General features: G+C 36.8%; 1 protein-coding gene across 5 annotated transcripts in view; it reads right to left on the reverse strand.

Annotated features, from left to right (window-relative positions):
* The window catches only part of eml5 (EMAP like 5), a 101492-nt gene that overhangs the window by 46475 nt on the left and 28381 nt on the right, over positions 1 to 26636 (reverse strand). For all 5 annotated transcript variants that reach the window (XR_007185010.1, XM_048191618.1, XM_048191617.1 and 2 more), the window contains exons 2-11: positions 23027 to 23186; positions 18256 to 18354; positions 16978 to 17046; positions 7448 to 7633; positions 5965 to 6100; positions 5320 to 5521; positions 2066 to 2203; positions 1218 to 1474; positions 774 to 986; positions 519 to 686 (exon numbers count right to left, since the gene is read on the reverse strand). Coding sequence is in view for 4 of the 5 variants with exons in the window: in XM_048191618.1 (XP_048047575.1) it covers positions 519 to 686; positions 774 to 986; positions 1218 to 1474; positions 2066 to 2203; positions 5320 to 5521; positions 5965 to 6100; positions 7448 to 7633; positions 16978 to 17046; positions 18256 to 18354; positions 23027 to 23186 (1628 nt within the window). In the remaining variant the exon portion in view is untranslated. The remainder of the gene's footprint in view (positions 1 to 518; positions 687 to 773; positions 987 to 1217; positions 1475 to 2065; positions 2204 to 5319; positions 5522 to 5964; positions 6101 to 7447; positions 7634 to 16977; positions 17047 to 18255; positions 18355 to 23026; positions 23187 to 26636) is intronic.

Raw genomic sequence — 26636 nt, forward strand, 5'->3', positions numbered from 1 at the left:
GTGTCCACCATTTTTAACCAGCTGAAAACGCCAGCACTCCTCTGAAAATGCCTCGCTGTGATTTGGTTGCCATTATATGGAATATCCGCGGAAGTGTTACTAGTATCTGATTTCAGAGGCAGTTTGTTTCTGAATATAAAAATGTTTATATAATGTGAAATATTTGCTCTGGCTCTAGTTTTAAATGAATTTGTTCCGTTGTTGTGCTTTTTGTTTTCGTCTGTTGCCGGCGTACAAGCAGGAAGTGCTAAAGTAAAAGTAAAAAGTAAAAAGTGATAGTGATGAGTGCTGTGTTTTACCCAAATCTGAACATTCTTCAACTCTTGCCGAATGTAAAAAAACTAAATATAAACTCAGCGGCTTTAAAAAATGTGGCACTTCCATTGAAAATAACAGAAAAAAGCCTCAGGAAAAAAAAAAAAAAACATTTTGGTGGACACACAGCCTAAAAGTAATCTCTAATAATGCTGGTTAAACTTGTCAAAAAGCCAGGCATCCAAAGAGAATATGGCTCACACCTTGAGGAGCTATATGAAGAGTTTCTTTTGACTTCCTTTCAGGGACAAACTTCCACTGGAACACTGAATGATCGGCTCCACCAATAGTAATCACCCACTGATAATCATGTGACCATCTGACATTGGTTATGTGTGCTGAATGTCCTAAATATTTTTTAAACTTCGCACCTAGAAATCAAAATCACATACACTGAGTAAGCAAAACAATTTAAAGAGTGCAGTAAACATAAAAGAAACTGAAAAAAGATGACCCACCTTTTCTTACACATGGGTACCGAAATAATTTAACTAATCCATAATCATCCGCTGTAACTAAAACTTGACTACTGAAGTTGGCATCTACAGAGTTGATGTCATTGATATCAGAGTATTTAGGCCAGATCCCGTTCACCTCCGGCCCGAGGACACAAGTCCATGAAGACCACTGGACAAGCTTCAGTTCTTCTCTGTTGGTCACTTCCTTGCCACCTAAACACACAGTCAAAACCATAGTCATCATAGTGCATCTGCTAACAGGAAATGCTAACCAAGTATTTGAAACTTGAGCTGCAAGTTCACTGGCTAGTGGCTACTGATGCACCAATCAGCTGTGCCCTACAGAGAATGATGTGATTGCAAGCAGATTGAGTTAAGGACCTATCAGCCTGCACCAGTTTCATGACAGAAATTTGTAATTCCAAGATGGCACAGAGCTCTTACTGGGCATCCTGTAGAAGAGCCGCCGACCGTTGCCATCATTGGTCTGTAGATACTTGCTGTCAGTGGACCAATCCATGTGTGTGATGAAGCTACTGGAGCCCACGCATTCGCCCACCTTCTTGTAGCGCTGCACAACGCCGTAGATGTCCACTGAGTTATCGTTAGAGCCCACGGCTAGGTGCGCTCCGTCAGGGGAGTACTTCAGTTCATGAATGGCCTCTTTACGGTCCTTAATGTGGACCACCTCCGTCATGTCCCTGCAAAATGAGTGCAGTTATAACCGATTTGCATATTTTACTGCGTAGTAACATATTTTAGGTTGCTTTAGACCAGAGATACTCAAATTATACAGCTTAGGGGTCACTTTTAAAACACTTGAATAAAATGATCTGGTAATAGTAATAAATATTTGATTTTGGTGGATACTTGACTAGCTTTAAAATGTGCAGTAACAAATAATTACAGCTTTATAAAAGCCTCATATTGTAATCACTTTATTCATCAAAACAGTAAGTGTCAGTTAGTTTATTCAAAGACCCTTTTCATTTTCTTAAAAATGTAGTCAAAGTGAAATTAAACATGCTGGATTAATGATATACTTTACTGTTCAAAAGTTAGATTTTTTATTAATATTTTTATTCAGCATCCATGTAATATTATATTCTATTTTGAAAATTAATCTCTCTGTGACATCATTTCCTGTTAAAAGTTTTTTCTATATGCGTTGGTTGCACCACGACACGCATTTTTCAAATATTAATAAGCAGTGAAGCAGTTTTGATAGCTTGTGGTATAGGCCAAATTGTCAAGTATCCCTGCTCTAGGCTATTTTGCTTGGGTGTTTTTACCTGACTCTTAGCACTGTAAAGGATCCATCTTTCATGCCCAGAGCGAGGTGGATACCATCAGTACTAACAGCAGCACAGCGTATAGGCTCCTCCATGTTGCAGCGTGCTATTAGCGCATGATCTACGAGACTCCAGATCCTCCAATTTAAAAAGATATAGGCAGAGAAAAAAATGAAGTAATGGCCCATAAAAATACACAAATTAGTGCATTGAACATTAAAGATCATGTCTTCAATAGTCTTGATCTAATCTGAGGAAAACTGTACTGCTCAGACAATCCATTATACTGTAGCTCATGAGACATGACGCGTTTAATGTCAATTACTGTATATTTTCTGTATCACTAGCAGCATCAAAAGAGAATTACACAAGTAATCCCTCATGAAGAAGGCTTAATTGTATGTGCACTTGTATGGTACTTAAAATCTTATAAGTATATCATAAAGTATATCAAAAAATTGTGCAAATTATAATATAAAAGGGCACTTAAATGTACTTTAAAAGTACATTTTCATGACTATGTTCCTTAATTACACTTTTAAAAAAGTGCACTTTGTCATAATGTCAAAGTAAAAGTGTTACTTTAAAGTACATTTGAAATCATTTAAATCATCAATGTTCAGTTAATTGCATTTAATATAAATTTGAACTATAATGCAATTGCATGCAATTAAAACATTACAGTTCACAGTTCAGTTCACACTTAAGTATATTCCTTTAAAGTATATTATTTCCATCACAAGTATTAAAGGTCCCGTTTTTCGTGGTTTTTTGAAGCTTTGATTGTGTTTATAGTGTGCAATATAACATGTGTTTATGTTTCGCGTGTAAAAAAACACAGTATTTTTCACATAATTTACTTATCTGTATACCGCCGTTTCCACTGTCATAAAAACGGGCTGATGACTTCCTTGTTCTATGAAGTCCCTCCTTCAGAAATACGTAACAAGTTCTGATTGTGCCAGCGGTTCCTGTGTTGTGATTCGACAGCAGTTTAGCGCATCTTGCCCGGAAAGGTCACGCCTCTTACCATAACGTGGAGATGCACGCGCTCAGTGTTATTGTAAACATGTCTTTAATTTTACCCTATCAATTTGAGCCGGAATCAGACCCGGTGATTGGACTGCGGGATGAAAATAACAGCGTTTCGACGACATGGCGACAAACACACTCTACAAACGCAACTCTTGTGTATTCCTGTGGGCGGAGGTTAGTCAAAAAACTGTTTTAGTGACGTCATTAAAGAAGGAAGTAGAGGGATGTTGTCCAAACTGGCTGTTCGATGTAGGCGACTTCTGTTAAATAAAATCTCTCGCTTGGCATTGAACTTTGAGCTTTAAAATTTTACAGATTTTATTTATACTCTAACAACAACATTACACACTAACTAAAGTTTGAAACATGGGATCATGAAGAACGGGACCTTTAAAAGTATGGACTTCTTTTTCACAAGGGTCTCTTTAAGAAAAGCTTGTTCTCCATTTAATCTCATTACCATCTTAAAAAAAAAAAAAAAAAAAACTGAGCAATTAATTTATTGATTATATATTAATTATATATCTCAGGGATGGGCAACATGAGCCCTGGAATGCTGCCATCCTGCAGAGTTTAGCTCCAATCCTAATTAAAAAAAACCTCACCTGCTAGGGCTGTCCTCGACTAAAGATTTTTCTAGTTGACTAGTAGTCGTTCATTTAAGCGATTAGTCAACTAATCGTGCGTTTATATTAATAAACCAGACAAATCATAATAATGAGCCTTTAATCACCTATATATAACATACTGTAGCCTAATCGGCACTCAAACACACACATAAAGCTTGCAGCAGCGCACTGGCAAACGTAATGATTATGAATGTGGCGTGAAAAAACAGAAGGAGACTGTCTGAACATTTTAATAATTTATTGATAAATTAGTGTTTTGTGTGTTTTCAGCTGCAGATGAAGTTGACGATACTGACTCGTCATCTCCGCAGTAGTGGATGTGCCTATATGCACGTTTCATCTAGCGTTAGCGTCAGTTCTGGCAGGTCACGTCAGTCAAGCTTGCATCAGCTGACTCCCAGGTGACTTATGTCTATTACGGCATCTATATATAAGTTCCTCAGTATCATCAGCAGCTATTGCATTTCTCAGGAGCAAATTACCCTCCTCCATCCCCAGCTCCTCCTCTCTTCAGTCAGGATTGGCCTTATTATTTCCCCTGAATCAGACAAATTCTCGAAATATGTGTATGTTAAATCATGACATTTAATGATCTCTGCATGTTGGTCCTGTTCTGTTTACCCTAGGGGGGTTATTGCTACTCTCCCTGCTCTTATCCATGCTAGGCTGCATGGATGCGCAGGGAGTTCTTGCCCAGAACAGAACCATACCGCCAATACAAACTCTATGCATTATCATCTATCATATTTGACGATAGTGGTCCTGACAGAAATATGGATTACACAATCTGAAAATATTTGTTTTATACATTTCAAGCTTTCCATAGATATATTTCTCATGTCTGAGAGGCAAGTATATGCTAGGTTTCAGTTCATTTTTGTGACACGCTTCAAGTTCACTTGAGACCGAGACAGCAGAAATCGCATCCTGTTTGTTTTCATCATTTTACAAAAGCACATTTTGTTGTTATTGTGAGTTTACAGAAATAAAAGCAACCATTTACATTTTCTAATGTTGGATTATTCTTATCTGTAAGACCAAAAATGTATTTTAAGTTAAATGTAAGTGATCGCACCAGCACCTCAAAGTCACGCAGTAAGCGCGCTCTCCATACAAACACTTGGATATGTGCAAATAATAGCACACATTTATCTAGGTTAATGTTAGAGCGAGCGGACTTGTAAAGTTGCTACTGCTCACATGTTTCAAGTGATAAGACATATTTGATGTCGATGAATGGATTTCTTGCCGTTATCTATCTGTCCGTCACAGACTGCGTGATTTCTCCACTTCATGTGGAGTTTTTTTTTTTTCGGCGACTGACCCACTAATTTTAATTTTGGCCGACTAAGCCTCTTCTCGTCGACTAATGGTTAGTTGACTATTAGGGGGCAGCCCTACCTGCCTGTAGCCTTAATAATCTTGAAGACATTGATTAGCTTGTTCAGGTGTTTGATTTGGGTTGAAGCTAAACTGCAGGACAGCAGCACTCCAGGACCGATGTTGCCCATCCCCGATATAGCTAACGATTTCTCTTTTCTATAGAGTGATTCAGATTTGTTATTCGTTTTTTTTTTTTTTAGCTCTTACCGAACAGAGCGGTCGTCGCTGCCGGTCATGGCGAGGGGTTTGGTGGGATGAACAGCGAGGGCCCACAGCTCACCCTCACAGTGACCCTGCATGATGAGGAAGGGCTTGGTGCGATCATGCACCACCACCTCAAAAATCTCACTGTCCTGCGTGCCCACCAGAATGTGGTCCCCTCTCCAGCACACGCTACGCACCGACAGGCCTGCACAGATCCATCACAAAAACAGTAAGTATGGAAATGAAGGTAATCGTGGAAGTAAACAGACATGATCCTGAAACATACTGAAGGATGTACACTGTAGACCGTCAAGGATGGACAGGGTGCTTGGGTGCTTGATAATACATATAGACATCTGGGATCGGTGACAAACAGGGGTAAGAGCTATGGATATAACACAGGGCGGACAGCCCGCATAAAGAACACTGACAACTACAACGCACCTCTTGAATTTTCACCTCTAGCTACTGATGAGTCATAGAAAAAGAAAGTAAAAGAAGAAAAGAGATAGAGCTCTGTTAGAGACAAAGGACTTTTGCATTGTGGGATCCTGAGTATTTAACAACAAAAGATAAGTGGCAACTTAATGGATTAGACAAAATAAATGTCAGTGTAGAGTAATGCATTCTGGGAGTTTGTAGACTCACCCTTATATCCCTGGTCTGTTTCCCTGAGGTCAATGACGGTGATGGGTTTGAAGTTCAGGTCCCATAACCGGATGCAGCCATCCCTGCCTCCAGTGGCAAAGCCCTCTTCACACGCATTCATGCTGAAAATACCAGACTACACAAACACACACACACACACACACACACACACACACACACACACACACACACACACACACACACACACACACACACACACACACACAGGAGCTCTGAGAGGCTGAACGTCTCTGACAACTGAAACAATTAGAGAACCTAAAGTCTCAAACTTTCACTGTAGTGACAGAACTAAGGGTCAAATAAAGTATACTTGAAAAACATTTGCAGATCTTAATGGGGTCATATCATGAGAAATCCAACCGTTCTCTTTGTTTGTAAATGAAACAATTAATTGCGTTATATAAAAATACAGTAACTAGTAGAACTCAAAACTTTTGAAAGTAAGCTACAGTACTTGGATTTTATCAGAAATCAAATTCAAATGATAACCACCCACATTTACACATCAACAATGCCAATTTAAAGTTAATGAGGAAGTAGAATAGATCCAATTATTCTTAAACAACAAAGTAAAAAACAATAATATGAGGAAAAGATTGAAAGCTGTAATATTACTTTAATAAAACGTATTTAATAAAATAAATAAATTAAATAACATACAAAATTAATAAATAAATTACATATATATGTATTATAAAACATAGTGTTTAGTAGCCTAATATTAGTTTAATTCATTTTAAATTTAAAAAATAAATATTACCTGAAATATTAATATTATGAGTGGACCTTAGGGGAAAAAATGAAATAAATAAATTGCAATGTATTAATTATTTTAAGTAATACAATTTGTATATTATATTATATTATATTATATTATATTATATTATATTATATTATATTATATTATATTATATTATATTATATTATATTATATTATAAGAAATGCCCTTGCTATTTATTTGCCTTTGCATTTAATTTGAAATATTCACAAAAAAAAATCTAACCTTTAATTTAAGTAAAATTACAGAAAAATCTTTCAATTATTTTACATTAGGCAAAGTTTAGATTTTGTGAATATTTTGATTGAAGGACAAAGAGGTAAACAGCAAATACATTTATTATTTATTTATATATTTTTAAATACTATTATTATGAGCAGACTTTAGATGTTATATTAAATGATAAACAACTGTATGTTATGAAACACTTAAAGTATAAATAATAGTTTACCTACAAAAATATTATTGGTTAACTGGAAATTGGAAATGACTAACAGACATTAATTATTAAAGTGGCAAAAGTAATCATTTGCATAGACCACAGAGTATTAAAAGCTATATCAAAAATAAGCATTTAATAGGCCAAACTCAGTTCATAAATCAGTGTAAGCAGATACCAAAGTCACTCAGGAGTCAGACAGAAGTCATTCTGGAGATGCTGTGGAAAATTCGCCCTCACTTACCCCATGAGCCCCTTGAACTGTCCGGATTAAATTGATTCCCTTCCAGACATAGATGTCTCCGTTCAAGGCACCTGAATATGTGATCTCGTCCCTTGCGCAGGCCAGACAGAGTATAGTCTGAAGGTCTCCAGTCTTCCCAAACACGCCACGTTTAGGGGTCAGAGCGTTCCCACACAGACTCCAAAACTGAGGGCAAGGGAGAGACATTAACAATATATGTAAATTTCATAAACACACTTGGGCTCATATTTTAATGGCACTTACTATTGCACATAATTTAAGTCTGAAACATGAATCATAAGGCTCTTTGATTTATTTTGGAAATCAAAGATTTATATAGCAAGACAATTGCTGTTTCCTGCTAAATTTATTGTAACAAATAACCTATTTAAAGGCCTTACAGAATAAATTGTGCGACAGCTTAATATTGCGCAACAGCATACATAATGGTCTATTCACAAGCTAAATAAATCGTTGCGAACACTCACACGCAAGCTCACAAACATACTAATGCTTACTCTCGTTAAACACATCATTAAAATGCACAGACACGATCTCAGTTTAGAACAAACACGGAAAGCTCCCACAGCCACCGCATAATAATTGGCTCATTGATTCTGATTCAGCTGTGTGTGCATGTGTGTGACACCTCAGAGCTCTATTTCATAAGGTCACATGCTCCTGATTAAGAGAATGGCAGGGTCTACTCGGTGTGTGACCTCATCCTCATCCTCAGTGGTCGAGTGCAAGAAAACCGAAGTGTAGTCCGACATGTCATAACTATTTTTTAGGTTTTTCACATTCATCTTCGAATACAAAATGTAATTTTAAATTGAATGTACTGTTTCAAAAAAAAAAAAAGAGAGAGAGAGAGAGAAATATTATAAAATTAGCTATTAAGTCTCAATTATGTTTGCATACTCCTTCAAATATGGCACATAAAACACAAAGTTATTTCAATCATGACAACTCTCTGAAGATTTTTAGCATGGTAATGGATACGACAATGTTAATGTATTTGGTCTTGGTGGAATAGATCTGCTACACTGCTGCTGAATTGCTGCTGCTGTAGATTATTGCTGCTGCTGCAGAGAAAGTACAGGAACTTGCTACTGCCAATACATTCACAGATACGCTGCTGCGAGTAAGACATAGTGCTGCTGCACAATAGCATATATCAATAACCCATAGCAGATCTATACAGGTGAAGCTGGGGAAGGTGGAGGGTTTTAGAGGAACCCTGAAGCACACTGCAAACTGCTATAGTGAATGTAACCAGCCATTGGCTGCAGAAGTGACATGGACCAATCAGCTTATGCCAAGTAGTTAATGCTGTAATTATCATCAGCTTGCGTTAAGGAGAAAGAATATTCTTTAGTGTGAACTGAGTGTAATGTTTTCGGACACTTACAGTATTTGCATGTTAATTGCAATAAAATGAAAATGTATTATAGATTAAATGTATAATAAATGCAGTTAGTTGATCTTCAGTGCCCTATTTTAATGATCTAAGCACATGGTCTAAAGCACACAACGCAAGTGCACTTCGGGCGTATCCAAATCCACTTCTGCTAGTTTGGGAAAAATGGTCGGCGCTCCTGGCACATGGTCTAAAAGGGTAGTCCCTATTCTCTTAATGAGTAATAGGTTTGTTTTGGGCGTAACGTGCAATAAACCAATCAGAGTCTCATCTTCCATTGCCTTCAAAAGCCAGTTGTGCTCACGCCATGGTGGATTCGCTATTTACACAGCGGAATTTGCAAGCGGAAAAACTGAACGAACTCTGCTTATGCACAAGGTTAAAGCACACAAGCAGACCATCTATGGGAAAAGCCGGATTCCACCAAAACATTTTTTTCTTTATGCACACACAATAATATTCTTTTACATTGTAATCCTTTTATTTTTAAAGGTACCATCGAACTGAAAATTGAATTTACCTCGGCATAGTTGAATAACAAGAGTTCAGTACATGGAAATGACATACAGTGAGTCTCAAACTCCATTGTTTCCTCCTTCTTATATAAATTTCATTTGTTTAAAAGACCTCCGAAGAACGGGCGAATCTCAACATAACACCGACTGTTACGTCGGGGTGTACGGCCCCAATATTTGCATATGCCAGCTCATGATTGAGGCATTACACAAGGGCAGCCAGTATTAACGTCTGGATGTGCACAGCTGAATCAACAGACTAGGTAAGCAAGCAAGGACAACAGCGAAAAATGGCAGATGGAGCAATAATAACGGACATGATTCATGATATCATGATATTTTTAGTGATATTTGTAAATTGTCTTTCTAAATGTTTCGTTAGCATGTTGCTAATGTACTGTTAAATGTGGTGAAAGTTACCATCGTTTCTTACTGTATTCACGGAGACAAGAGCCGTCGCTATTTTCATTATTAAACACTTGCAGTCTGTATAATGCATAAACACAACTTCATTCTTTATAAATCTCTCCAACAGTGTAGCATTAGCCGTTAGCCAGGGAGCACTATCAAACTTATTCAGAATCAAATGTAAACATCCAAATAAATACCATACTTACGCGATTAGACATGCTGCATGACGAACACTTTGTAAAGATCAATTTTGAGGGTCATATTAGCTGTGTGAACTTTGTTTATGCAGTGATAGAGTCGAGAGCTCAGGAGGGGGTGGAGAGCGCGCGATTTAAAGGGGCCGCAGCATGTATCGGCGCATTTCTAATTATGCCTCAAAATAGGCAGTTAAAAAAATTAATTAAAAAAATCTATGGGGTATTTTGAGCTGCAACTTCACAGACACATTCAGGGGACACCTTAGACTTATATTACAACGTTCGATGGCACCTTTAATATTTTGCATGTTTGTGTGCTGCTGCGCATCCCTGTGTGTGTATATTGCGCCACTGACTTTGGACCAGGTTTCAGTTGGTCAATGACGCAGTCGTTTTCAGTTGCCTCAAAATAGTAATGCGCCAACAATGCGCCTGAACACACCTCATTTTCAGACCAGCACGCCCATGGGTGCACAAATTGGAACAAATGCACTTGCTATTTAAACAACGTGGAGCAGGACGTGAACATGATAACTGCGTTGGGCTGAAACTAGCAAAAAACACTTGTGTCGCACTTGGCGCCGCATTGCGCCACATTGCGCCAGCTGTATGATAGGGCCCTTAAAGTGCCTTTATGACTCATTTAAGAAGGACTGAGGTAATTACTAGTAGTCAACGAATAACCATTTGTTCCAGCAAAAATCCATTCCATATTCCATAGTTTTTCCGTGTTGCATCCATTGCTGTGTCCACTGTCATTATATAGCACGAGAGAAATCATTAATGCCTTGTGGAGTTTGTTTTGACAGGTGAAACTGCACACTGCATGGAGCGGGACACTTCAGATACGGATGTAAAACACAGGCAATGAAACGGTATGTATGTACACTACACAATATGTTTTCACGTCATTATAAATTAATTACCTTAAGATACAGATTTAAAACTTAGACAGTGAAACAGTATATACACAGTACACTACATGTTTTCATATCATTATAAATTCAATAATTTGTTGACTAGATGCTTAATTAGTAGAGAAAGGATGTTTCCGGTAGCACAGCTAACATTACTATCAAGTTCACCTGTGTTCTAGTATGTTAGTCAACATATCAAAATAAGTGTACTTCTTTAAAGTGTACTTCTTATGACATTTAAAATTACTTAAAAGTAAAACTTTTAATTTATCATTATTACAAAGCGCACTTTTTAAAAGTGTACGGAATGTGTGTTAAGAAACAGGCATGAAAATGTACTCTTTTTAAGTATCCTTTTATTTCATTATTATTATATTATCTGCAAGTACAGTTTTTTTTAATACAGTATATTATTAAGATTTGAAGTACACTATAAAGTGGTAGGGGGGGGGAATCACATTTTCTTCTCAAGGGTAAGTTATTATATATACGTTTATGAACTGAAGTATACCAAAATCATGAAGTGCCAATATCATGAAGACTAAAGTTGTCACTGCATTTTTTATGGTGAATTTCTGGCAATCATAACTGCTAGAATGAAAAGATGAAAAAACAGTCGCTGGCCCATTAGCAACCTACACTGGGGCAGACGGAACGGTTCCAGACAGCCAGGCTGCGTTACATCAGGGAGATTCAGAGCCATGGTGAATCACGGTCTCCACTGTTTCTGCAGGTCTGTGCTCTGGTAAAGCTTTAATATAATCAAAATGAGTCAGTGCTATTCATCTGCCAAGACTCCATTAGAGGCAGACTGTCTTCATCCTGAGGCACGTCCTCCCCCTGTCTTTCTGCTCTACGGGGACAGCAACCTCCTGCTCGCGTGTGCAAGCCATCCTGAATCCAGCACATCTAGACTAATCAAACAGCCTTAAAGTCACCAAGACGGCTATAATTAGCATACTGCGAGAAGGAAAAGGATAATTAGTCCAGGGTGGCCCACTACACCTTAATCTAGTTACATCTAATTGTGTGGTCTGCGGCTCCTGTGACATATCTGATTTCTAAACCACTGTTGTGATGGCCATGTTGTAAATATGGTGATTTTGTTGGACCCTGTGGGCGAGGCTGTGATTATGTTGTGTGTGGTGGGAGGCAGTGAGTGGGATTCTTTGAACAGGCTGCCTCAGTTTGCTCTAGTCTAACCATACAGGATCATCATGAGACTTATTGCACTATATATGCAGTTAAGTGGATTGAGAACAGCCTGCAGGGTCTGAACAAAAACCTCAGGAAATTTGTCAAAAGCTCAAACACATGCAGGCTCTATGGCTATGGTCGGAATAGAATACAAGCTACCATTTACGGAATTTTGCACAGTATACGCAAAGAAAATATTTAGTAGCCATTTTGCAACGATAAACATTTCAAATAGTTGTTTGCCACGTTGTCAGCAGGTGCATTGCTATTCTTTGTAATGCAAATCCATAAGCATTTTTCATGCTGATTTGCTGCTCAAGAAACATTTATGATTATTTTCAATGTTGAAAACAGTTGTGTACTTTTTTTTTCAGGATTCCTTGATGAATAGAAAGTTCAAAAGAACAGCATTTATCTGAAATACAAAGCTTCTGTAGCATTATACACTACCGTTCAAAAGTTTGGGGTCAGTAAGAATTTTTATTTTTATTTTTTTGAAAAGAAATGAAAGAAATGAATACTTTTATTCAGCAAGAATGCATTAAATCAATCAAAAGTGGCAGTAAAGACATTTATAATGTTACAAAAGATTAGATTTCAGATAAACACTGTTCTTTTGAACTTTCTATTCATCAAATAATCCTGAAAAAAAATATTGTACACAAATATTTTGTAAAATTGTACACATTAAATGTTTCTTGAGCAGCAGATCAGCATATTAGAATGATTTCTGAAGGATCATGTGACACTGAAGACTGGAGTAATGATGCTGAAAATTCAGCTTTGCCATCACAGGAATAAATTACTTTGTGAAATATATTCAAATAGAAAACAGTTATTTTAAATTGTAATAATATTTCACAATATTACTGTTTTTTACTGTGTTTTTAATTAAATAAATGTAGCCTTGGTGAGCAGATGAAACTTCTTTTAAAAACATTAAAAATCTTAGTGGTTCTAAACTTTTGGACTGTACTGTACATACATACATACATAGGATTTTGAATTAATTGCATGCATTAATGCATTAACGTTGACAGCCCTAATATATATATATATATATATATATATATATATATATATATACACACACACACACACATGCATGCATACATACATACATACATACACATTTTATTCTATATATTTATATATAACATTATCTATATATTCTATATTATAGTGTCAAAGATCAGTGCCATTTTTGAAGAGTGCGCATATGCATAAATGTGTAAAAGAACCCCAAAGTAAGACACAAGAGGGAACCTGTGATGAATCAAATATCAAAATAGTGTGAAGTAGTTTTCACATGCCTAACAAGTTAGTTACCGCAGAATTTCAGAAAAATTTTGTTGTGAAGAAAGCTGCTGACTGAATGAATCATATGTATACAGTGTATGCCAATTACTTAGTACATGTTAACATGATTTTAATAAATGAACTGCTTTCTGTTGTTAAATTACTATAACAATCGGACATTAATTGTGATCTCAAATTAATTAATTAGCAGAAATTATTACTCCATAACCTGCGCATGATGTCATTAACATGACTAGAGTTCATTTCTCTAACGATGAATTGTATTATGGTGGTTAAGCAGCGAGTTACATAGTTGTATGGAAATCACAACCATGGGTAGCAAAATAGCAAAATAGCCTTAAATAACCTCCAAGTGCATCCTATTATTTGGCAGCAGTGCAAGTAAGGTAAACAACTGCATGTAATGCTTATAAATTAAAAGATTATCAAAGCACTTTTTTTTGTCCATAGCTTAATTTAATTTAACTATGTTGTTTTATTGTCTAAATGGTAATTAAAGTTGATCATTTATTTTTTAGGTATGTTCTGTTGTGGGAGGCTCATGCCTGATCTCACATAAAGCATCAGGACTGCTAACGGTAGAGTGCTCCAAATCAGTCACTTATGAGGTTTAATTTCAGTTAATAATATGTATGTGTGTAATATGTAGAGTATGTCCAGTTTCTTAAATGAAGAGCTATCTTTAGCTTGCCTTGAATAAATTATAGAACCACACAAAATTTTGCTTTTCATCTGGCACCAAAGAGTTTCAGTTTCTCTAGGGCTCTCTCAAAGAGAGAGAGAGCGAAACGGGGGATTACAGCGCGCTAAATCTCTGGCATGTATTGAGTGCATAATCGCTGAGTGAGTGTGGGCCTGGGGAGCAGATGTCATATGGTTGAGGGGGTAAAGACTCAGAAATTATGTGGGACAACTGCCACACCATTCTAACTACATGGAGAGGTGGCTTATATGAGAGAATGGGGGATATAGTAAGAGAAAAATACTGACACAGTAAGAGATATAGGGGATGCACAGTGTCTAAGGAAAGAGTTGTGAGAGAGAAATAAAGAGAAAGATAGAGAGAGACAGAAATAAAGATTAAAAGGTATAGCCCATGAGGATTGTGGATTACTTCATGACAGGAACCTAAAGCCAAATCTTTATGCTAACTGATGAAAGAGAAAGATACTCTACGTAATCATAGACAGCACTGGGTTTTACGTATAGTATGCGTATTGTGTAATATTTTACTTATTTAAAGGTGCCCTCGAATGAAAAATTGAATTTATCTTGCCATAGTTAAATAACAAGAGTTCAGTACATGGAAATGACATACACTGAGTCTCAAACTCCATTGTTTCCTCCTTCTTATATAAATCTCATTTGTTTAAAAGACCTCAGAAGAACAGGCGAATCTCAACATAACACCGACTGTTACGTAACAGTCGGGGTGTACGCCCCCAATATTTGCATATGCCAGCCCACGGTCCCAACATTATCATTATGAAAGGCATTAGACAAGGGCAAAACGTCTGGATCAACGTCTGAATCAACAGACTAGGTAAGCAAGCAAGAACAATAGCGAAAATGGCAGATGGAGCAATAATAACTGACATGATCCATGATAACATGATATTTTTAGTGATATTTGTAAATTGTCTTTCTAAATGTTTCGTTAGCATGTTGCTAATGTACTGTTAAATGTGGTTAAAGTTACCATCGTTTCTTACTGTATTCACGGAGACAAGAGCCGTCGCTATTTTCATTTTTAAACACTTGCAGTCTGTATAATGCATAAACACAACTTTATTCTTTATAAATCTCTCCAACAGTGTGTAATGTTAGCTTTAGCCACGCAGCATAGCCTCAAACTCATTCAGAATCAATGTAAACAATATAACAGTATACAATACTCACATAATCCGACGCATGCATGCCGCATGCATGACGAACACTTTGTAAAGATCCATTTTGAGGGTTATATTAGCTGTGTAAACTTTAAGGCACTGTTTAAGGCAAGTGCGAGCTCTGTGGGCGGAGATTTAAAGGGGCCACAGCATAAATCGGCGCGTTTATAATTATGCCCCAAAATAGGCAGTTAAAAAAATTAATAAAAAAAAATCTATGGGGTATTTTGAGCTGAAACTTCACAGACACATTCAGGGGACACCTTAGACGTATATTACATCTTTTAAAAACATAATCTAGGGCACCTTTAATGGTGAAATTATAAAAATTAAGATATCTGCTTATGGCCAAATTCTAAGGCAGGAGAATGCACTGAAACAAGAACCGTGCTTGCTTGAGGAACAAGAACAAACCTCACTGGTTCTTGTGGAAGCTCAACCGTGCTTGCTTGCAATCAATAAAGGTACAATTGCTTTTCTGTTAAACATATTTGATGAGTTCTGTGTTTGTGCATTAATCGTGACTTGTATTAAACTGCTCAATTCAAATGCATTTTATGAAATGTTAGTTGTGTTGACTTTCAATGGATGAACAAAAATGATGACAGAATATTAAAAAATATCTTCATTTGTGTTCCGAAGATGAACAAAAGTCTTATTTACATTTACACCTTTGACTTTCAACTGTTTTGTTGGTGGAAATTGCTGTTGGTGGGAATCTGAATTTCATAAAGATGACAGACAGGAAGCAAAGTAGCATGCAATTTTTGGAAAAAGGCTTCTGTCTCCTGAGAGAACAACAATGATGGTTTCACACCCTCGTAACCCATTTGAACCATCTCACAGTAAAGATAGAGGGAGATTGTAATTAGATCAGTAGCATTGTACTTCAACAGTATGAATCAACAATTGAAAGGTAGTTGAAAAATAATTCCATAATTGCTTTCATCAAGCTGAGCTGGAAAAGTGTTTTTGAATGAGTCCTAATCCCCTTCTTCCACTAACACTTCTGAAGCGATGCTCATGTTTTTTTTTTTTTTTTTTTTTTTTTTTTTTTTCAGAACTGAGGCTGCAGAAATGAAGAGGTACATTTCAGTGACTCACTGTTTGACCCAGTTCTGCTTTAAAGGTTTAGTTCACCCATAAATGAAAACTCTGTCATTCATTTCTCACCCTCATGTCGTTTCAAACCCATAAAACTTTTGTTCATCTTCAGAATGCAAATGATGTTTTTGATGAAATCTGAGTGCTTTCTGAAGATGAAGTCAAAATTGACCATTTACTCTTAATACACATTCCTGGTTGTACTGTAAATAATTCATTGTCTCCAAAGAAAGATGTTTAATCATTAATAAAATGCTCTGTAATAACTCGCTCTTCCTCTGAAACGAAGGCTATTGCTTAACATTGTCTAATATCCATTCCAAATAGCTACTGGCAAATGGCGTTGTTTTAGCAAAGTCATCTCCATTCTGGTATGCATATCTCACTGAATATCCTCTTTCACTCAGAAAGATATTATGAAACTACAGTGGGCTGCCAACAGCAATTCACATTGACTTTCACAAGTACAAAAGTATTTCAATACAAACATTTCTGAAGCCAAAACAAGAATAGGAAAAAGGAGAATAGGAAAAGAGAATGCAAAAAGAGAATAGCAGTACCTTGATATGCTTGACTCCGCAGCTCACTAGCTTGCTTTGCTGATACAGGTCCCATGATATGTCAAATATCTTAAAAAAGAAAAAGTAAAGTAAGATGTATTATATTAGTAGGTATTTTCAGAACCCAGTAAAGTATATGCTGCCTTCAAGCCCTTGAAATTCCTACTTGCAGGTTTGTAAATCGTAATTTTAACATGATGGTTCGAATTATAAGGTTGTGCTTGTTTAGCACTAGTGCAAATTAAGTATAATTGATGGTATATACACTACTATTCTGAAGGATCGTGTGACATTGAAGACTGTACTAATGGCTGCTAAAAATTAAGCTTTGTTGACTTATTATGATCAGTACCAATCAGATTCTGCCCTGATTTTGTAACTGACATAGCTTCAACTCTGAATATTGGGGCTCAAAGAAAAGGCAGCTAGACTCTTGGTTATAACACACATGCAGGATAACCAGAGGCTGGTTGAACAGAAAATAGGTTCTCAGGAGATTATGCAGAAATTACTTATGGAATTTTATAGTGAAGAACTATTTAATCTGTTTTAACTATTTGTGAGTTACGGAGTTAGAGAAATCAAAGTAGGAAAATACTGCATGTGCAAATGTGTGTTTTGGCTGCAGTGTTAATTTATGTAAAATGAAATGAATTCTGTCAGGACCACTTCCGTCAAAGATAAATGACAATTAGCATACAGTTTGGATTTTCAATAGCCTTGCGTGGATAAGAGCAGGGAGTGCAGCAATATAACCCCCCATGAACAGAACCGAAACAACATTAATGATATCTGTAACAATGTTCTTGATGACATTAGGAGGCTAAATCCTGACTGTTGTGAACAAAAGGAGGAGCTGAGGATGGTGGATGGTAATTAGCTCCTGAGCAACACAATGAAAGCAGCTGAAGGATAACTAAAATGGCAACTTAAATAGGAATGCTGTGATAGGCATCGTATTCCTATAAGTAGACGTGGATTAGCTAAGCATCAGCTGATGTGAGCTTGACTAACGTGACTGGCCAGAACTGACACTATACACTTGATTTCAGTGCATTCCCAGATGCTGTCTCCTTGAATCCAAGAACGTATTCATTGCTAACATGCCTATGGCAGTCTGCTTTGTATTTGTAATGTATGATTGACGTTTGACTTACTGAGTGTAGCCTGAATGTAACTAAATTATTGAAGAAAGCCCACTAGATAATGAGAAGACAAAAGAAACATTACACTGCCTGTCTACTGTGTCTAATGATGTGTGTGTGTTTGAGTTCTTACCCGGTCTGTATGACCAGGAGCAGCAGCCAAAACTTTCCCCCGTCTCCAGTCCCACACACAGATTGTGTTTTTAGAGTCCAAGCCCACAGATACCAAACACTATAAAGACAAGACAGAAAAGAAATAATATGATAACTGTAATAAGTTGGCAAAATCAATATGATAAAAGACACCAACTCTAATCAAACACACTTGAACCAACTAACCAAAGGGGTCATGACATCTAACACCGTGTCTACACCGGACACAAGCGGCGCAACGCAACACATCAAAAGACAGTACAGAAACCATTATAATCCGTGATATTGTCTACACTGGATGCGGCGAGACGCGACATGACAAATTCCCGACAGTAAACGGATTTACCGTTCTATTTCTGACGTAGTCCAAGTGCTTTCCAACGGTCATCTTGTTGCGTTCAGTGTAGACAGCTTATAGCAATGTTGGCTGCGCCTGCTGTAAACCATTTGTTAAGCAAGTGCAGAAATGTGCTTGTGGCCAGATTTAGGGCTGGTTTTGAAAGAGTTTCTTAGTTCACCTGGTGATCAAATGTCACTATAAGCTCTGTTAGCCTAAAATGTCTTAAAGCTAACTATAATGATAACTAACTACAAAGTTTTAATAATCGTTTTAATTTAACGAGAATAACGAAGCCCACACCACAGCTCTAACCAGAGTCTTGGAAAGTTACTTTTAAAATGAATGTGTTACAATAATGCATTACTAATACCCTATTACAATACCCTATACATTACTATTACCCTAAATATACTATTTTTACAAAATCGACTAATTGGGTTAATTAGGTCAGCAGTGACATTAAAGTGAGTTTTAAATGACATTAAATACATAAAGTATATTTGTATTATTTATAGGGCTGTCAAAATAACGCAGATTAATCCATTCCGTACTGACCTTTGAACCTGGAGCAGTTCTAGCCACCATTCGACTGTAAAATGAAGGAGGAAGACGACTGCTGCGCTGACGGACAGAACGAGCAGAGCTCCTCCCTCGTGCGCGCGAGAAAGTAAGCACCGTCTTTGCACTCTCTCTACCTCACACATAATAATCTAAATCAACTGACACAATGCTAAAAGTTCGTAAGACCGAATCCATGTTTCACAAGGCGCATTCGGAGAATGTTTTTTCTGAATAACCGCTGGGTGTGAATAGTGCTCAAAAGAATGTCACCTCATCTTCTCGTGCAGCTGACATAAACCACACTTTCAGTAAACAAAAAGAAAATCCTATCCAGTGGTGAAGTGTTTTCTGTGTTGACAAATCTTTTGCGATGTCCTAATAACAGTCGAGATTCGCACGCAACGCATCAACGTCCGCTAATGTCTAATTCGCGACCTAATGACTCATTTGAACAGATTCATTTTAATGAATCATGACAACAACTGATCTGTCCACACGGTCTATAATGAATCATTTACTCGAACAACTCTGAAATGAGAACATAAGTGTGCTTACCCCATTTAGCAAGAGTGGTTAGTAAAATTAGCCTTAATAATCCACAATATTTTCAGGTTATTTAAATGAAAATGTGTAGTAAATTAGGCCTACCCAAAAAATCTGTTAGTTTAGACTGGAGTGAGGTGAAACCAGAACAAAGCAAGTTGTTGTTAGCTATGTGCATTCAATTGTATATGGTAGAAAATTATATTATTAGTTAATATAACTTGTAAATGCTACTTTTTAATACTTTTCAGGTTTAGCAAAAAAGCATCTTCTCTTACAAAGCTATAAAATCACTTTTTTTTTTTTTTTTTTTTTTTTGCAAAGAGGGCAAGAAAGAATTACAGTGAGAGTGACGGGTACTTTATTGTCAGTATCGGGCTCGCAGATCACGTGGGTAGGGCACTTTTTACTGTTTGTGTGGATGACCATGTCTGTCACCACCGAAGACCATTTTTGACCCAGGAAAAACCCTGCATTGATTCATTTGAATTTAAATATTTAATACTTTCACAGCAAAAATTATGTATGCGAAATTAAGATTAATTTAGATTAATTAATCACAGAGTATGTAATTAATTAGATTAAAAATTTTAATCAATTGACAGCCCTAATTATTTAACATATTTAAATATTGTATGTTTACGTAATATTGTGAGTTTGCATTTAACTGTTTTTATTCATTTTGAGGAATACTGAATCTGCATTTGTGCAGTGAGATGAGTAAATGCATGTTCACATTTAGTCTAGAATTACAATACTACTATGTTCACACAGCACACGCAACACCTCTGCCCTTACAGCCGATTTCTCTCAACATGGGGACAGGGGAGCTGTTAGTCAAGAAATTGGTAAACAAAGTAACTTGCGTTATTTATTTGAAAAAGTTACTCAGATATTTTTTGTAAATGTAAAAGTAATACATAACTTTACTCGTTACTTGAAAAAAGTAATCTGATTACGTAACAAGTTACTTGTAATGTGTTACCCCAACACTGGCTATAATGATAACGGCACAGAGGAACAATATCGTTAACCTAATTTTCATGTTTTTTTCCTGCCGATGAACAATAAAAACTTTGCTAATCAGAATCCACCTGACTTTAAAGAGCTCAAGCATTTAAAGCTATTTTTTCTATGTTGTATGTTGGTGTGGACGCTAATATAGTTAAACTTATGACACATATATGAATCTATTACCATCTAATATACTTCCTACTACAGTAACTACTTGAACTAAATTGCCAGAAACTTCAGAAAACTGGATTTTTCTCTCAAACGGTGCACAAATCCTGTGTAATCTTCCCAAATGTTGTTTGCTGGTGGGATCTCATTAGTTCAGCGCCCCTTTGATGTGAGTATGTTGTTTTCCACCTCCGTCCCATCAAACCTGATGCACAAGTTTTCTTCTAAGGTTGCACCACGCTGGCTTAGGCTAAAACGGAGTAGCTTCAGTCAATTATGGGATGCTAAACCTTTGATGAATTCGAGAAGAAAAGTGTTGCTTTAGACACCCCGGGTCTTTGAGACTGCATTTTGCCGCTCATCTCTTTCCCATTTCATCCATCGGTGTGAAATAAATGATGAGGCCAATTTCCTGCTGAAACTCTGCAAATCACTTTCTCAGCTCCGCTGGGGGGTGGTGAGGGGTCAATTCTCTCAGTTAAAGTAAGAGTGAGCTAAGAAATGTGAAATGTCAGTCTCAGAGGTAAAAAAAAGTTTCATTCCATCACTCTTTCATCTCTTCCAGTGCTTTTGATAAATTGACACTGTAACGAAACTCTCATTTATTCTGGCCTTTTATTGTGCAATGTTAAGACTTCAATATATCACATTTATACACTGAAAGTATTACACTGCCAGCCGTCTACATTGCACAATATTATATTTGTGTTTTGGATCAAATCAGGCTGGCTGAGCTCCCTGTACTCCCTGCTGCTATTAAATCAGTATCACACTTGCTACTTGCCAGAAACTAATTTTAACAATAATATTACTATTGTATTTAAAAAATAAGTGCAATTACTAAAAATGTTACTTTTTTTCTCATAAAAATGCTCATTTGACAGTAGGCTACAGTTTTAAGTAGGCTTGACAGTAGGCTGCGTTTTAATTGGGATGCAGATGAAAATTTATGGATATTAATAACAGTCTTTAATAATCTTTAACTATATGGGTTCTAACTATATGGATTCTATAAAATGGTGTTGTCAAAAATATCATTTACAATATACTACAATAAACTATAGTAATCAATTTTTGTCGTATAATAATAACAAAAAACAAGAAAATAATTAGCTTTTTCTCTTTCAACAAAGCAACCGCAGAATTGTTGCAAGTATTTTGTTCCTGAATGTTTCAGTGTTTCGGTTGAGTAAATGATTCAGGGACTCATTCATAAAGACAGTCTCTTGTTTCATTCCTGAATAAACCAGCATTTTGAATGAACTGATTGAGTGAATGATTCAATGACCCACCCTTAAAGACAGTCACTTAATTCATTCCTGAATTAACCAGTGTTTTTGAACTAATTGAGTGAATAATTCAATGACTCACCCATAAAGACAGTCACTTCCTGAATTACTTCCTGAGTTAACCAGTGTTTTTAAACTAATTGAGTGAATAATTTAATGACTCGCTCATAAAGACAGTCACTAGTTTTGTTCCTGAATATATTATCATTTTTGAATCGATTCAGTGAATGATTCTGTTTCTGGAATGTGCAAATACAGATATAAACAGTGAAAGTCTCAGTGCTGTTGACTCTTTCACTCTTGGAATGCTTTTCAACCAATCAGATTTTAGGTCTGTAACTAACTATAGTAAAATGAGCTATAAAACACTGCTTGAATTGGTCTATATGGGGCAGTTCTTACTAAGTGCAGCATCAATAGTTTTGCTAAAGTGCTGAAAATTAATGGGAAGCAGTTTTATTGAACAATGTTGAACTGTAGCCATCCAGAAAGTGCAGCAAGAACATTTTAGCATATGATGGAAGTTTCTAAAGCCATTAGCTTCTAGCCATTGTCAAACCTCACAATGCAATGTCACATTCAATAAGGAAAAAAACTAGGGAACCAGCAGCTCGGCATAACACACAGTTATACAGTCTCACACATACTGTCACACTGCTGGAGTCACACCGTTGGTGTGTTCACAGGTCTGACTTCAACAACTAATAATAAACCTCACAGCACCTTACAGCACCTCATACTGAGAGATTAATCTTATGAGTTGTTAACAGTGTCAACTCCTTGGTAAAGAAGTGAAATCTTTCTTATTGCAGTAAGTTATTGCTCACAACACTCACCTGTCCATCAAGATCGAAGGCGAGACAGGCGATACCGTGTGTGTGCATGTCTTTCAGGATGGAAACTGTCTGCACAGTGTACGAGTCCCACACACAGATATAAGGCTCCTTTCCAACCTGTCCTGTAGCCACCAGAACTCTCTCTGGATGAAGGGCTAAACTGTGGAAAGAGAAAAATAATGAAGTTAGGACATTTAAAGACTAATTAATAAGCCTGGCAAAACAAATTCATAAGTGTATGTGAATGCATACGCTTTTTCAAACATATCAGTTAATTACCATTTGAACCATATTGCCTGAAACATATTCTATGCAAATACTTGAACTAATAGAGGGCTGCAGGGATGACATTTTTGTAGGCCAAAACAGGAACGATTTAGCTTTTTTTTTTAATAGATTTTTTGAATGCCTGAAGTAAGGTCTGTGGTTAACACAAGCTCAAGATATTTTCATTTTTTATTCTACGACATAAAATACATCAGTGTTATTTTTATTTAAAAGCTTTTACTTTTAAAAAAAGTGGTTGCTAAAAAGGGGCTAAATGGGACTACAGAGGTTGCTGAGACGTCATCATGATAAACAGGTAAACTCATACTCACTAGTCTGCTTTTAAAATCTCAATGTGTTTCTAATCATGCTCTTGCAAACCATTCTAATTCTATTTCAAACTTTCAGGGATTTTTTTTTTTTAAATAAAGACCAAAAGAGTCGAAAGCTTAATGGCGGTGACCTATAAACTGGCCCTTAGAAGAAGAACCGATGGCCAATATAAAGCCGATGTTGTAAATATATATATCAATTTTAAATATAGCATAACATTGTACAACATTGCTGTAATTAAAAAGAATTCATATAACTAGTGTAATTTTATGTTATTTATTTTACATATTATATTCACTAAAAAGATTTGAAATAATAATTTATTTAAATCAAATAATTTACATTTTAGTTTAGCAACCTCTCCTTGATCCTGTTTTGTAATAATATTATACTATTTCTTAAAAACATATTAATAAAAATGAAAATAAGCCTTGTAACCAACAGGCCCCTCAGTAATCTGGTAATCAGGCAATACTCAAGTCAATTTGAATTGACAATTTTCACCATTGCCACAAGAGGCACTACAGCAGCCAATTTTCATAGGGCTTCTATCATGTCAAAACAACAGTTTGAAGAGCAAGTAAACTTCTTTACAGCTAGCTACTTGAATAATAACACATCTGGTTTTGTGGGACAGACATTTAAAGGAAATGTTGTCTCCCCTTGAGTACTAAGGTTTGTTACCCTAAAGCAGCGTTTCTCAAAATGTGGGGCGCGCCCCACTGGTGGGGAATAGAGACATGACAGGTGGGGCGCGAGAGGAAACGAGAGAAAATTTGGTCATTTTTGTGCCCATCTCTTTTAACCTTTTGAGTCCTGTCCCACATATGGGGTTTTTATTTCTGTGCCCCTGAGAGTATGGTCCCACATATGGGATTTTAATTTCTGTGCCCCTGAGAGTACGGTCCCACATATGGGATTTATAACATTCAATACCGTCAATTAACTGCCAGATTCAAACTGTGCTTTCGCGCTTTGGCTAGCGGTGAGCCAGAGACGGACGCGTTCAGCAGCGCTCGTCATTTGTCACAACTATGCAGTGTTTTTAACAACATAATGTTTATTTTAGGTGTCAGACATTTAAATATACATAAGTACTAGTAAAACCATACATTTAGAGTTTGTAAAGTACATACTGATGTCTATGGAAGCAGCAGTAACATTCAATTCAAATATAATTTGCCTACGTGTTTTATTTATATCAGACACACATAGTATAAGTAACTATAAAGTTTACTCTATATTCTATTTTCCCGCCACTTACTAACATGGATTTCGGGAGAAATTGATGAATTCACGTGCTATAAATCCGACTGACAGGGCTCGCTGAACAGCTGCACAAACAAACATGACGGCGCCCATCTCGCGTTATAGATCAAGATCATTTATTAACGTTTTTAAACGACAAAACACACTCACTTATACATATTTGAGAATCGGAATATCATATAGTTGATGACATAGTAAGCAAGTCTGTGAATATTTTGAAAAAAAAGGAGAAACGAAATAAAAGTGTTACATCTGACATACAGTGTTTATTGTGGCTGCGGTGTGTGAAGTGACAAGCATGGCGCGTTGCCATGGAAACAATAAAACCCTCAAATAATATTTAATTTATATACGTATAATAAATCAAGTTTTTAATGCTGTTATTTGATGTAATGTTTTAAAATGTAATGTTAATAAAATAAATTAATACATTTTAAATGTATTAAATTTAAAGCCTAGTTTATTAACATTTTGTTAGGGCGACTGGGGACAGGTGGGGCTCGGAACCCTTCCCTACCTCCAAAGTGGGGAATGGCAGAAAAAGTTTGAGAAACACTGCCCTAAAGTAACACAAGAACACGTTAAGTATTTACAACAGGAAAGAACACAGTGCACTGGCCAAAATTCCCTAACTGGCCATTCTGCCAATGTTACACATTCCAGAAATACATCATTAAATATTTGGTGAAATGGTCCTGTTCGAAATCTGGCCTTGATTTATACAGCTAACTGATTTAATAAAAAAGGAGATTGTGGACAGCTATAATAAGATGAACTATTACTGGTTCATTTCCAATAGTCACGAGTGAATGTGAGAAAAAGACTTTTAGTTATCAGAGACCCATGAAGAGATAATCTGAAGATGATGCAGTCTTCTGCAACCTAAGACTCATGAAACCGAGGCTCAGATAAAGTCTGTGAAACCAAGAAGCATGCTTTGTGTGCTTTAGATATAAATGTTGTCAACATCCATTTCTATTCCTTCTGTATTCTGAAATAAGCTTTTATTTTCATCCCACAGCATGTAGCATTATCCATAATAATGCCCTGGTGCACAAATGATATAGACGTGAGGTGGAAAAATCAGGTCATCACTGTTCATGGAGCATTTTTCAATCTCACCATCACACTAGTCCACTAAATTCATTCAGGCTTGCCTTTACATGCCTTAGAAATCCCAGAGGCATCCAAATGTTGCGTAACATCTGTCCAGCTTTACTATGGTCTCTCGCTCTCTTTCCGTCACGCACACATACACTCTTTTTCATAATTATCAGTAGTATAAGGCTCAGCAGGCTTGCAGGCTCAGGGTCGTACACTGCGGCAGGCTGAATACCACAGTCTGTGGTGGGCTCTAGTGAATCCTCGGGTGGAGAACGGCTGGGCTCTGGGTCTGGAGTGGGACTTGTGTAGTCCTTCGCCAGGCTAATGGTGAATGTTGAATTGTTGTTCACCAGCACCCACTCTACGGAAGATGGACAGTGTGTCTTAGGGTGCCTTCACACTTGGTTTGATTGCTTGGACTGAACCCGAGTTCGATTGCTCCCCCTCCCCCTGCCCCCACTGGACTGTGTTCACATTATATTATTTGGGTCCGAACCACGGTTCGTTTGTGTCATCAAACCAGCAGCTGTTTACTTCATTGCTTAGTAACGACGGTGGAGGAGAAGGCGGCAAAATGCATAACTTTTATTTTGTTTTTGAACCATTGGTTTTGTTCATAACGGCACTTGCCTCTATC

This window comes from Megalobrama amblycephala, linkage group LG5, assembly GCF_018812025.1.
Source record: "Megalobrama amblycephala isolate DHTTF-2021 linkage group LG5, ASM1881202v1, whole genome shotgun sequence".
Lineage (NCBI taxonomy): Eukaryota > Metazoa > Chordata > Actinopteri > Cypriniformes > Xenocyprididae > Megalobrama > Megalobrama amblycephala.